Raw genomic sequence first — 12,671 nt, 5'->3', positions numbered from 1 at the left:
CCGGGTTTGTCGCCAACGAATCCATCTCAGAAACTAGTTGCCTCACTGTAAGTTCAGTGTGACAGAAAAGTAAAATTTTCTTCTGCAGTATTGATGTGATACTGATTCACATGCTGTGCGCAGAGTGACACGTGACAGTAACATATGGGTGACAGAGTATCCAGATCTGCTTGTTCTAACTGGTGTAATGAGCCTGGATTGAGTTAGTGGAGCATAGCTTACAGGACATACCCACTGAGCACCATCAGCAGCTACAAACGGCGGCTGCCGTCCCTCTTCAGGTCAATGTGTTTGCTGCCTGTTATCTGTTTCTCTACTAACTGGCAGTGCCTGCAGATGCATGCTACATGCCAATGCCTTTGTCTAATTGAGTAGTCCTGCCCTCCGTCGTTGCTTGTACATATTCTGTGAACATTCTGCCAAATCTTCCGACAGTGGTCGCCCTTCCTACGAAGAGGCATACAGGCCTGTTCGCTTGTAGAAAGTACAACGGCTACACTGCTGCTTTCAGTGCCTTGGGGAAGAACACAGGCAGCTCTATCGCTTGATTAAGGTGAAAGTCAGATGCTGCATTTGGAAGAAATGGCGGGTGTGGACCTGATGTAGCTTGGATACTGTGAAAGCTTGGAAATGGGTTTTATTAGCGCTGCTGTGTCATTGCCACAACCAAAGGCGCTTTCCATGCAAGGCGTCTGCACTAACATTTCTGTTGCATCAAAGACATCCATTAACTGAGACAGTGCAACACGGAGGTCCGGTACTGCAGGAAGTCACCTCGGTGGTGGAGGTTCCTGTGCCAGGCCCAGATTATTCATTTTGTCCAATTTTGATGCAGCTTATCTCTGTATTTAGGGGTGAGCTAAGGTGAAACACTTCCAGCTTAGAGCCAATATGCCACATTTGTTGTCTCTGAATGTGATAACACAACCTCCTTCTCAAAGTAGGAAGTAAGTTCTTGGGCATGAGTGGAGGCACTCCTGCAGCTGAACTGGCAGAGACCCGGGGATGGCACATGCCTGGCAGAACGAGTATGGTGGTCATGCCATGATCTGTGGTTTTAGTACTACACGTGGTATCATGAGTATTGGCAGAATAGTCGTGATGAAAGTATCTAAAGGCTATCGGCGAGGGAGCCACTCTGGGGGTGTCCGGATGCAGAACACATGCATTTTATACTGTCTCCTCTGTGGCTCTCCGCAGTCACAAGTGTCTCCGACCCCCCGTACCCACTAGTGCTGACACCTTCACCTCTTACATCTTTATCTTTATGCACCAATGCATAGATCCTTGGCCTCTGTGGTGCTGCAGAATCTCGGACCCGAAGCCTTGGGCCTGATTCACAAAGGGTCTCCGCACTCACGGCAGAGGCCTTGCTGTCGCGGGGGAGTCTCCGCACTCACGTGGAGGCCCCTCAGTCGTGGGGGAGTCTCCGCACTCACGGCAGAGGCCTTGCTGTTGTGGGGGAGTCTCCACACTCACGTGGAGGCCCCTCAGTCGTGGAGGCCCCTCAGTCGTGGGGGAGTCTCCACACTCATGTGGAGGCCCCTCAGTCGTGGGGGAGTCTCCGCACTCGGGGAGGCATCACTGCAATGAGACTTCTCACTGCGAAGATTCCATCACGAGTGCATGGACTCCCCACGACTGCAGGACCCTTTCTCTCCTTGTGGCGGACCCTCCATGATTAGGCTTGGGTTGATGCTTCTCTATGGGCCGTGGTCAGAATGACAGAGAGAAAATCCGCAAATGAAACCTCTGATCTTCCAACCTCGCAATGGCTGAAACCCTGCACATCCACAGAGCAGGCGGAAGTTCCTTCTCTCACATTGCAGCCAAGACCTGGAACGAGCTCCCGGCAGACATCAGACGTGCCGCCTCCCGGAACACCTTCAGGAAGACCCTCAAGAGAGCTCATTGGCTAAACAGATATGCGGACCCCCACCCCCCTCAGTGCCTTGAGACCCTTACGGGTGAGTAGGGCGCTTACAATCCCTGATTGATTGATTGATTGATTGACCCGTGTTATCGTCTTTGTTCTTACTGTTTGAGTCAGTGCTTTTGACAGTTTTGTAGCCAATGGTAGCAAATTCATTGTGTTTTTACTGCAGTTATGAGAAAAGAAGGGAATTATTCAAGGTCTGCTGCTAACTTAGTTTTTGGGGTTCTTAACTTTCATTTGTGCCACAGTCCTGGGATTCCCCGGTCCAGGATCACACAGTGTCACCCTCTTCCCAGGACTGATTGCCTGTGCTGTGATCATGGTATTGGTCATTCTGTCTCAGCGGGATCTCCCTTACCACGGAAAACTGCAGTAAAAGCTTTGATCCCTCCTTCCTCTGCACGGTCTCCGTGTGTTGGCCAGTGTATGGCGAGAGTACGTAGAGCATGTGAATCTACAACAGACCCATACTGCATTCTCTGTATGCTGGCCAGTGTATGGTGAGAGCATGCAGAGCATGTAAATCTACAACTGATCCATACTGCACAGTCTCCGTGTGCTGGCCAGTGTATGGCGAGAGTACGCAGAGCATGTGAATCTACAACAGATCCATACTGCACAGTCTCTTGAGTGATGGGCAGTGTATGGCAAAACTATGCAGAGCATGTGAATCTACAACAGATCCATACTGCACAGTCTCCGTGTGTTGGGCAGTGTATGGCGAGAGCACGCAGAACATGTTAATGCACAACAGATCCATACTGCACAGTCTCCGTGTGTTGGCTAGTGAATGGCGAGAGTACACAGAGCACGTGAATCTACAACACATCCGTACTCACAATCTGCGTGTGTTGGCCAATGTATGGCAAGACTACGCAGAGCATGTGAATCTACAACAGATCCGCACTGCACTGTCTCCATGTGTTGGCCAGTGTATGGCGAGAGTACGCAGAACATGTGAATCTACAACAGATCTGCACTGCACAGGCTCTGTGTGTTGGCCAGTGTATGGCGATAGTACGCAGAGCATGTGAATCTACAACAGATCCATGCTGCACAGTCTCCGTGTGCTAGCCAGTGTATGGCGAGAGTACGCAGAGCATGTGAATGTACAACAGATCCACGCTGCACAGTCTCCGTGTGTTGGCCAGTGTATGGCAAGACTACGCAGAGCATGTGAATCTAAAGCGGATCCATACTGCACAGTCTCCGTGTGTTGGCCAGTGTATGGCGAGAGTACGCAGAGCATGTTAATCTACAACAGATCCATACTGCATTCTCTGTATGCTGGCCAGTGTATGGTGAGAGCATGCAGAGCATGTGATTCTACAACTGATCCATACTGCACAGTCTCCGTGTGCTGGCCAGTGTATGGCGAGAGTACGCAGAGCATGTGAATCTACAACAGATCCATACTGCACAGTCTCTTGAGTGATGGGCAGTGTATGGCAAAACTACGCAGAGCATGTGAATCTACAACAGATCCATACTGCACAGTCTCTTTGGGCCCGATTCACAGAACAAACTTAAGACAAAATCCTAAACTTACTACCATTTTCGTATTCACAGAAGGCACTTACTAATTTTGGTATTCACAGAAGACACTTGCTCACTTCGGTATTCACAGAAGTTAGGAGTCCTAACTTTAGGACTCCTAAATGCCTTCTGTGAATACCGAAGGTCTTAAAATTAGGATTTTTCTCAGTTTAGGAGTCCTAAAGTTAGGACTCCTAACTTTACTACTACTAAACTGAGAAAAATCCTAATTTTAAGGCTTCCGGTATTCACAGAAGGCATTTAGGAGTCCTAACTATACTACTACTAAACTGAGAAAAATCCTAATTTTAAGGCTTTCGGTATTCACAGAAGGCATTTAGGAGTCCTAAAGTTAGGACTCCTAACTTCTGTGAATACCGAAATGAGTAAGTGCCTTCTGTGAATGCCAAAATGAGTAAGTGCCTTCTGTGAATACCAAAATGGTAGGAAGTTTAGGATTTTGTCTTAAGTTAGTTCTGTGAATCGGGCCTTGTGTGTTGGGCAGTGTATGGCGAGAGCACGCAGAACATGTTAATGCACAACAGATCCATACTGCACAGTCTCCGTGTGTTGGCTAGTGAATGGCGAGAGTACACAGAGCACGTGAATCTACAACACATCCGTACTACACAATCTGCGTGTGTTGGCCAGTGTATGGCAAGACTACGCAGAGCATGTGAATCTACAACAGATCTGCGTTGCACAGCTTCTGTGTGTTGGCCACTGTATGGCGAGAGTACGCACAGCATGTGAATCTACAACAGATCCATACTGCACAGTCTTCTTGTGCTGGCCAGTGTATGGCGAGAGTACGCAGAGCATGTGAATTTAAAGCAGATCCATACTGCACACTCTCCATGTGTTGGCCAGTGTATTGCGAGAGTAAGCACAGCATGTTAATCTACAACAGATCCATACTGCATTCTCCGTATTCTGGCCAGTGTATGGCGAGAGCACGCAGAGCAAGTAAATCTACAACTGATCCATACTGCACAGTCTCCGTGTGCTGGCCAGTGTATGGCGAGAGTACGCAGAGCATGTGAAGCTACAACAGATCCATACTGCACAGTCTCCGTGTGTTGGCCAGTGTATGGCAAGACTACGCAGAGCATGTGAATTTACAACAGATTCAACCTGCACATTCTCCGTGTGTTGGCCAGTGTATGGAGAGAGTACGTAGAGCATGTGAATCTACAACAGATCTTCACTGCACTGTCTCCATGTGTTTGCCATTGTATGGCGAGAGTACGCAGGGCATGTGAATCTACAACAGATCGGCACTGCACGGTCTCTTTGTGTTGGCCAGTGTATGGCAAGAGCATGTAGAGCATGTGAATCTACAACAGATCCGTACTGCAAGGTCTCCGTGTGATGGGCAGTGTAATGCGAGATTACACAGAGCATGCAAATCTACATCAGATCCATACTGCACAGTCTCTTGAGTGATGGGCAGTGTATGGAGAGAGTATGCAAATCATGTGAATCTACAACAGATCCATACTGCACAGTCTCCGTGTGCTGGCCAGAGTATGACAAGAGTACGCAGAACATTTGAATCTACAACAGATCCATACTGCACAGTCTCTGTGTGTAGGCCGGTGTATAGCGAGAGTACGTAGAACATGTGAATCTACAACAGATCCATACTGCACAGTCTCCGTGTGTTGGCCAGTGTATGGGAAGAGCACGCAGAGCATGTGAATCATGAACAGATCCATACTGCACAGTCTCCGCATGTTGGCCAGTGTATGGCGAGATTACACAAAGCATGTGAATCTACAACAAATCCACACTGCACTGTCTCCGTGTGTTGCCCAGTGTATGGCGAGAGTACGCAGAGCATGTGAATCTACAACAGATCCATACTGCACAGTCTCTTGAGTGATGGGCAGTGTATGGTGATAGTATGCAGAGCATGTAAATCTACAACAGATCCATACTGCACAGTATTTGTGTGTTGGCCAGTGTATGGTGAGAGTACGCAGAGCATGTGAATCTACAAGAGATCCATACTGCACAGTCTCCATGTGCCGGCCAGTGTATGGCGAGAGTATGCAGAGAATGTGAATGTACAACAGATCCGCGCTGCACAGTCTCCGTGTGTTGCCCAGTTTATGGCGAGAGTACGCAGAGTATGTGAATCTAAAGCAGATCCATACAGCACAGTCTCCATGTGTTGGCCAGTGTATTGCGAGAGTAAGCAGAGCATGTTAATCTACAACAGATCCATACTGCATTCTCCGTATGCTGGCCAGTGTATGGCAATACTACGCAGAGCATGTGAATCTACAACAGATCCATACTGCACAGTCTCTTGAGTGATGGGCAGTGTGTAGCAAGACTACGCAGAGCATGTGAATCTACAACAGATCCATACTGTACAGTCTCCGTGTGTTGGCTAGTGTATGGCAAGACTACGCAGAGCATGTGAATTGACAACAGATCCAACCTGCACATTCTCCGTGTGTTGGCCAGAGTATGGAGAGAGTACGTAGAGCATGTAAATCTACAACAGATCCGCACTGCACGGTCTCTTTTTGTTGGCCAGTGTATGGCAAGAGCATGCAGAGCATGTGAAGCTACAACAGATCCGTACTGAACAGTCTTCGTGTGTTGGCCATTGTATGGCGAGAGTATGCAGAGCACGTGAATCTACAACAGATCCATACTGCACAGTCTCCGTGTGTTGGCCAGTGCATGGCGAGAGTACGCAGAGCACGTGAATCTACAACAGATCCATACTGCACAGTCTCTATTTGTTGGCCAGTGTATGATGAGAGTATGCAAATCATGTGAATCTACAACAGATCCATACTGCACAGTCTCTGTGTGTTGGCCAGTGTATGGCAAGAGCATGCAGAGCATGTGAATCTAGAACAGATCCATACTGCACAGTCTCCGTATGTTGGCCAGTGTAAGGCGAGAGTACACAGAGCATGTGAATCTACAACAGATCCACACTGCACTGTCTCCGTGTGTTGCCCAGTGTATGGCGAGAGTACGCAGAGCATGTGAATCTACAACAGATCCATACTGCACAGTCTCTTGAGTGATGGGTAGTGTATGGTGAGAGTACGCAGAGCATGTGAATCTAAAACAGATCCATACTGCACAGTCTCTTGAGTGATGGGCAGTGTATGGTGAGAGTCTGCAGAGCATGTGAATCTACAACAGATCCATACTGCACAGTACATGTGTGTTGGCCAGTGTATGGCTAAAGTACACAGAGCATGTGAATCTACAACAGATCCATACTGCACGGTCTCCGTGTGTTGGGCAGTGTATGGCGAGATTACACAGAGCATGTGAATCTACAACAGATCCATACTGCACAGTCTCTGCATGTTGGCCTTTAGGTAGGAACTACCAGGGGGAAGTCTGTACCTGAGAAGAGTGGTGTGTGAAGGAGTTATGCGGCTCGGAGTACTTACTTCCTCCTTCTCTGGCAGGTGCTTGATCAGCTCGGCCAGCCTCTCACCGCAGTACCGCTCTCCAGACCCCCGCCTTATGTCCTCCACGATCTCAGGTGCTGACCTGTGGAGAGAAGACGATGGGAGTGCCACGGGAAGTTATTCAATCATGTGTGACCAGGAGCCTAATCAGTTGTGTCACCTGCAACCACTCTACAGAGGTTATAGTACGTTGTGGAAATCGTAGGGCACACATTAGTAGGGTGGCATAAAATGTCTAGAACCATTCACATCACCTGTGCAAATGAGGATGTATATACGTGTCATCAGGAACTAATCGACGTATGTGATTGTCAAACATATATGGCCTCGTCCATTCTAAAAGGGGGACCCTGATCAGTTTCTGTCTGGCAATTATCTATTCAAAATCATCGAAAAACTAGAGTCATAGTATTGCTGAAGAGTCTCTTAGAGAGGCAGAGAGTTGGAGGGGTTCAGAGTGAGACAGAGAGACTCTTAAACATGTAGGAAAGCTCAGGGTAAGGTAGAGAGTCGCTGAGACAGGTAGAGAGGCAGAGAGACTCAGAGAGAGAGAGTCTTTTAGGCTGAGGGACGTAGAGAGGTAGAGCATCTCAGAGAGGCTGAGACGCTCTGAGAGAGGGGTAGAGAGTCTCTTAGAGAGTGAGAGACACAGAGGTTTAGAGAGAGGTGGAACGTCTCTAAGAAAGGCAGAGAGGCTTAGAGAGAGGTCCAGAGTCAGAGAGTGGCAAAGAGTCTCTTGGAGAGGCAGAGAGGCTCTGAGAGAGAGGCAGAGAGGCTCTGAGAGAGAGGTAGAGAGTCTCTTAGAGAGGCAGAGAGGCTCTGAGAGAGAGGCAGAGAGGCTCTGAGAGAGGGGGCGACGGTCTCAGAGAGGCTCCTGGAGAGCCAGAGAGGCTCTGAGAGATATGGAGTTTCAGAGAGACAAGTGAGATGTCTGTAAGAGAGGTGGAGTCTCAGAGAGGCGCTGAGGCTCAGAGCCTCTTAGAGAGGCAGAGTCTTGAAATGAGGTAGAGAGTGCCTCAGAGAGGCAGAGACTCTAGGACAGAGGTAGAGAGTCTGAAAGAGGAGATTCTCTGAGAGAGGTGGAGAGACACCATGTCCAGGACACGTAGTAAGAGTTGTCGGACCCCAAACTTGAAGAGGACTAGATCCTGGCAGCCCAGGCACACTATTGGCTGCACGTTGTTGACATCATGACAGTCATTGCAAGTTACTGACTGGCGCGCGCCAGGAGAGCTAGGTCCCAGCAGAGACCAAGAGAACTAGATGACGGCAGCCATTATACACTACGCATCAAGACGAGCAGATCCGGGTCAAGCAGCTGTTGGATCTGACTGTGGCTGTCCAAGGGGGTCGGACAGCTGTTGGATCCGAATATGGCTGCCCAAGAGGGTCAGGCAGCTGTTGTATCTAACTGTGGCTGCCCAATGGGGTCCGGCAGCTGTTGTATCTAACTGTGGCTGCACAATGGGGTCCGGCAGCTGTTGTATCTAACTGTGGCTGCCCAATGGGGTCCGACAGCTGTTGGCTCAGAATATGGCTGCCCAAGGGGGTCAAGCAGCTGTTGCATCTAACTGTGGATGTCCAATGGAGCAAAACCAAAGGGGATGATGGACGGAGTGTTGAACATTGCAAGCACTCACCCCCAGTCAACTGATCTGGGTTTAATCCATCATCATTCTTTAGCTCCAATGGAGTCAGGCAGCTGCTGGATCTAACTGTGGCTGCCCAATGGGGTCCGGCAGCTGCTGGATTTAACTGTGGCTGTCCAATGGGATCCGGCAGCTGTTGGATCTGACTGTGGCTGTCCAAGGGGGTCAGGCAGCTGTTGGATCTAACTGTGGCTGCCCAATGGGGTCCGGCAGCTGCTGGATTTAACTGTGGCTGTCCAATGGGATCCGGCAGCTGTTGGATCTGACTGTGGCTGTCCAAGGGGGTCAGGCAGCTGTTGGCTCTAACTGTGGCTGCCCAATGGGGTCCGGCAGCTGCTGGATTTAACTGTGGCTGCCTAAGGGGGTCAGGCAGCTGTTGGATCTGACTGTGGCTGCCCAATGGGGTCCGGCAGCTGTTGGATTTAACTGTGGCTGTCCAATGGGGTCCGGCAGCTGTTGGATCTGACTGTGGCTGCCCAATGGGGTCTGGCAGCTGTTAGATCTAACTGTGGCTGCCCAACGGGGTCCGGCAGCTGTTGGATCTAACTGTGGTTGTCCAATGGGGTCCGGCAGCTGTTGGATCTAACTGTGGCTGTCCAATGGGGTCCGGCAGCTGTTGAATCTAACTGAGGCTGCCCAATGGGGTCTGGCAACCGTTGGATCTAACTGTGGCTCCCCAATGGGGTCCGGCAGCCATTGGATCTAACTGTGGCTGCCCAATGGGGTCAAGCAGCTGTTGGATCTAACTGGGACTGCCCAATGGGGTCCGGCAGCCGTTGGATCTAACGGTGGCTGTCCAATGGGGTCCGGCAGCCGTTGGATCTAACGGTGGCTGTCCAATGGGGTCCGGCAGCCGCTGGATCTAACTGTGGCTGTCCAATGGGGTCCGGCAGCCGTTGGATCTAACGGTGGCTGCCCAATGGGGTCCGGGAGCCGTTGGATCTAACGGTAGCTGCCCAATGGGGTCCGGGAGCTGTTGGATCTAACTGTGGCTGCCCAATGGGGTCCGGGAGCCGTTGGATCTGACTGGGACTGCCCCTGGGGTCATCTTGCGCAGGAGAAGGCCTCAGTGCTAGCGCTCACACGTGCGTAGGGCGCTTCTCGACACTGACTGCGGTTCTCAGTTGGATGAACCATGTACTGGTATTTGGTGAAACGTGTAATGCTGGGATGTTGATTTCAGATCCTGATCCAACAATCCTTGCCCGTAGCAGGCAGTCAGCAGGCACTACGCACAGCAGCAGCAAGGTCCACCGCGGCCCCTCTGGGTGAGTAAGCACTCGGGCAGGACAGCGGGGTTGGCAGGTTAAGGTCGCCTTGTACATTGACGATATCATAAATGCGAGGCACTCCGAGGCTGCGCTTCCTGTGATCTTGGGCAGGGACTCGGGATCTCAGCCTGGCTGAGCCAGAGAGGAAGTCTTATCGCTGCACACAGCCCGCTCAGCCCTCCCCTGCGTGCCCACGCAAGCCCCGGACAGGCAGTGTGCGGCCGCTGCGGGCATCCGAGAGTGTAGAGTGTTAGTTATAGAGTTTATAAAGCGCCCAGCTGCTCCAACAGCAGAGCTTCGCAGCACTAGACCAGGGGGTAGTGGCACAATATGTACGGGCTGACAGAGGGGCAGGGAAGAAGGATTGCTCGATGGGAAAGAGCCAGGGCTTCCTGAGCGGCAGGTGGTTCTCGATGGAAAGGGGCTACGCGTTACCCCGGCCTTGGCACCAAAGAGCGCCCCCCGCTGGAGGGACAGTGGCCGAATGAAGACCCCCTGAAGGTACAGAGCGAAGGGTCGATAGCGGAGCATACGATTAGACCCGGTAGGACCCCCCTGGGAGTGCAAGATCTTACGAGGGGCACTCCAGGCCTTAAAGTGCACGCGCTTCTCCACGGGGAGCCAATGCACTTTATGACGAGGACCGGAGACAGAGCACGATTTGGGGAGGGGCCGCCGCTTTTCGGGCCCGCTGGAGTCTTCCGATATCTGACGAATTGGTTCCCAGATACAGGAACCGGACAGACGGACGGCCTGAACGATGACTTGTGGGCGCTAGAGTCAAAGAAGCCGAGGATGGAGTGCGGCTTCCGAGCCCGAAACAGGCGCCCGCCACCGATTTGGCGCGGGCCTCGAAGGTACCCACAAATAAAAAAGCGTAGAACTTAAATGAGGAATAAACCAAGCTAAGTTTCCCAGAGGGAAGTGCGCTGTCGTATTATGAACCCCCTATTCGTTCGTGCCCTGCAGAGGTCTGTGTCGGGACCCAGAGAGCCACAGAACCGAACCCAGGGCGGTGCAGCGGAGACGAGAGGCTTGCGTGTGTTTAGTGCTCCGAGGTCCCAGTCTGGGAGAGAAGGCGCTGTAAACATGCAAGTCATTATTTTAAACTTGCATTACACACAGCATAAGCTATGCTGCTGCAAAACGTGCAAAGAAGTGCTTCCAAAATATCGATTTTAGTAATACCCAGACTGTATGCAGTGTCATTATTTTTATAACTGCCCTTTTAAAGCAGACACTTCACAGCTCAGCTGGAAACTTCTGTGCGATACCAATCAAAAGAATAGATCTGTCTCCTCACGAAGCTTCGAATGATTCCGTCAATTAAAGCCAGTAATGACTTCCGAGCTCCCTTTACACTGGCAGATTAACATTTCTTTCAGGCAAGCAGGCACCCTGGCAGGAAGGTTTGTTCAGCAGCCTGCCCCTCCCTCGGTTTCTCAGCACAGGAGGCTCCCTGCCTTACACTGCAGCTGAAGCGTTAACCATCCCAGGACCTTTGTCTTTTCACAAAATGTAAGGGGGCTGTTTTACTAAAATTTAAAAAGTATGGGCACATCTTGCCCCTCAGATCCCGCCCGCTTCGACTACTGCTCTCGATCAACTCTACTAGCGCCTTAAGGCCACAGTCAGGGGAGGGTGAAAACGGTGGCTCTCGAAAACGAATGTATCGACTCCAGAAATCTGTGTTTCACTTCATGACCGCAGGTTAGTACCTCTGCAAGTCCATCCAGCTTTTCATCCTTCAGGGACCCATAACATGAGTACCATTGAATTGGAAAACAATAATTAGAGCACTGGAATGCTGAAAACTCGGCAGAATGCAACGTTGGGGCTCGGGGCTAATAATGGCTGATAACGGCCCGCCGAGCCAACCTTCCAAGGCTTGTCTTCCTGTTTCTCCATTTATAGTTTAGAACATTCTACCTTGATTGTGTGTTGTGGCCCTTCTGCCTCAGGCTATACTGGTTGTTAAAGGCCCTTACCCTCATTATATGACCTCCCCTGCAGATAGGGCCTTCAACGCTGGAGAGGGCCTTTAATGGCCAGTATAGTCTGCTACGGCGGGCTATAAGGCTATATTAGAACACCGGAATGCTGTGAACTCGATTGAACACAATGATGTGGCTCAGGGCTATTAATGCCTGATAAAGGCCTGCGGAGCCAACATTCCAAGGTTTGTCGTCCTGTTTCTCCGTTTTTAATTTAGAACATTCTACCCTGATTATACGTTATAGCCTTTCTGCCTCAGGATATACTGGATGTTAAAGGCCCTCTCTCCCTGCTACAACTGCGGATCAGGGCCTTTAACCACCAGTATAGCCCTCGGCAGCAGGCTCTAACACATGATCATGCAGGGATGTTTGCTTGTGTTCACATTCTCTGTGTAGCGCTATACCTTACCTCTTAAACTGCTTGAGGAATATGCCGATGTTCATACAGCGCTTGGGGTCCAGCAGGGAGACCTGTGAGGAGAGAACAGGACACGGGTGAGAGGATGAAGGTGCCAGGGCCCCCCTGCCGTGTAGTGTGCCTGCACCCCCTCCAGCACCCGGCACAGGCTGGCACCACTTAGCAGGGCCCGGCAGATAGATACACAGATTAAGGACACCTGAAGCATCTCTGCACTGCAAGGAGGGGAGGGGGCACCCACCACCACCCAGACACCCACTCAGGCACTTAAAGTGCATTCTGAAGACTAAAATCACAATCATTGTCTTAAATATTTCAACTTTCATCTCGCCCACCCCGGTTCTGGGTGACACTCTAGTGTTTGATGCCACCCGGTTCTGGGCTCCACCCCGTTTCCTGGCTTCACTCCGGT

General features: G+C 50.8%; 1 protein-coding gene across 2 annotated transcripts in view; it reads right to left on the bottom strand.

Annotated features, from left to right (window-relative positions):
* Positions 1 to 12,671, bottom strand: part of LOC146829731 (uncharacterized) — a 170,483-nt gene that overhangs the window by 77,555 nt on the left and 80,257 nt on the right. For both annotated transcript variants that reach the window (XM_085608453.1, XM_085608454.1), the window contains exons 3-4: positions 12,251 to 12,312; positions 6,904 to 7,006 (exon numbers count right to left, since the gene is read on the bottom strand). In XM_085608453.1, coding sequence (XP_085464579.1) covers positions 6,904 to 7,006; positions 12,251 to 12,312 — 165 coding nt within the window. The remainder of the gene's footprint in view (positions 1 to 6,903; positions 7,007 to 12,250; positions 12,313 to 12,671) is intronic.

The sequence above is a fragment of the Triturus cristatus genome, chromosome 5_2, assembly GCF_964204655.1.
Source record: "Triturus cristatus chromosome 5_2, aTriCri1.1, whole genome shotgun sequence".
In the NCBI taxonomy this organism is placed as follows: Eukaryota; Metazoa; Chordata; class Amphibia; order Caudata; family Salamandridae; genus Triturus; species Triturus cristatus.
This window is presented reverse-complemented; position numbering and strand designations above follow the sequence as displayed.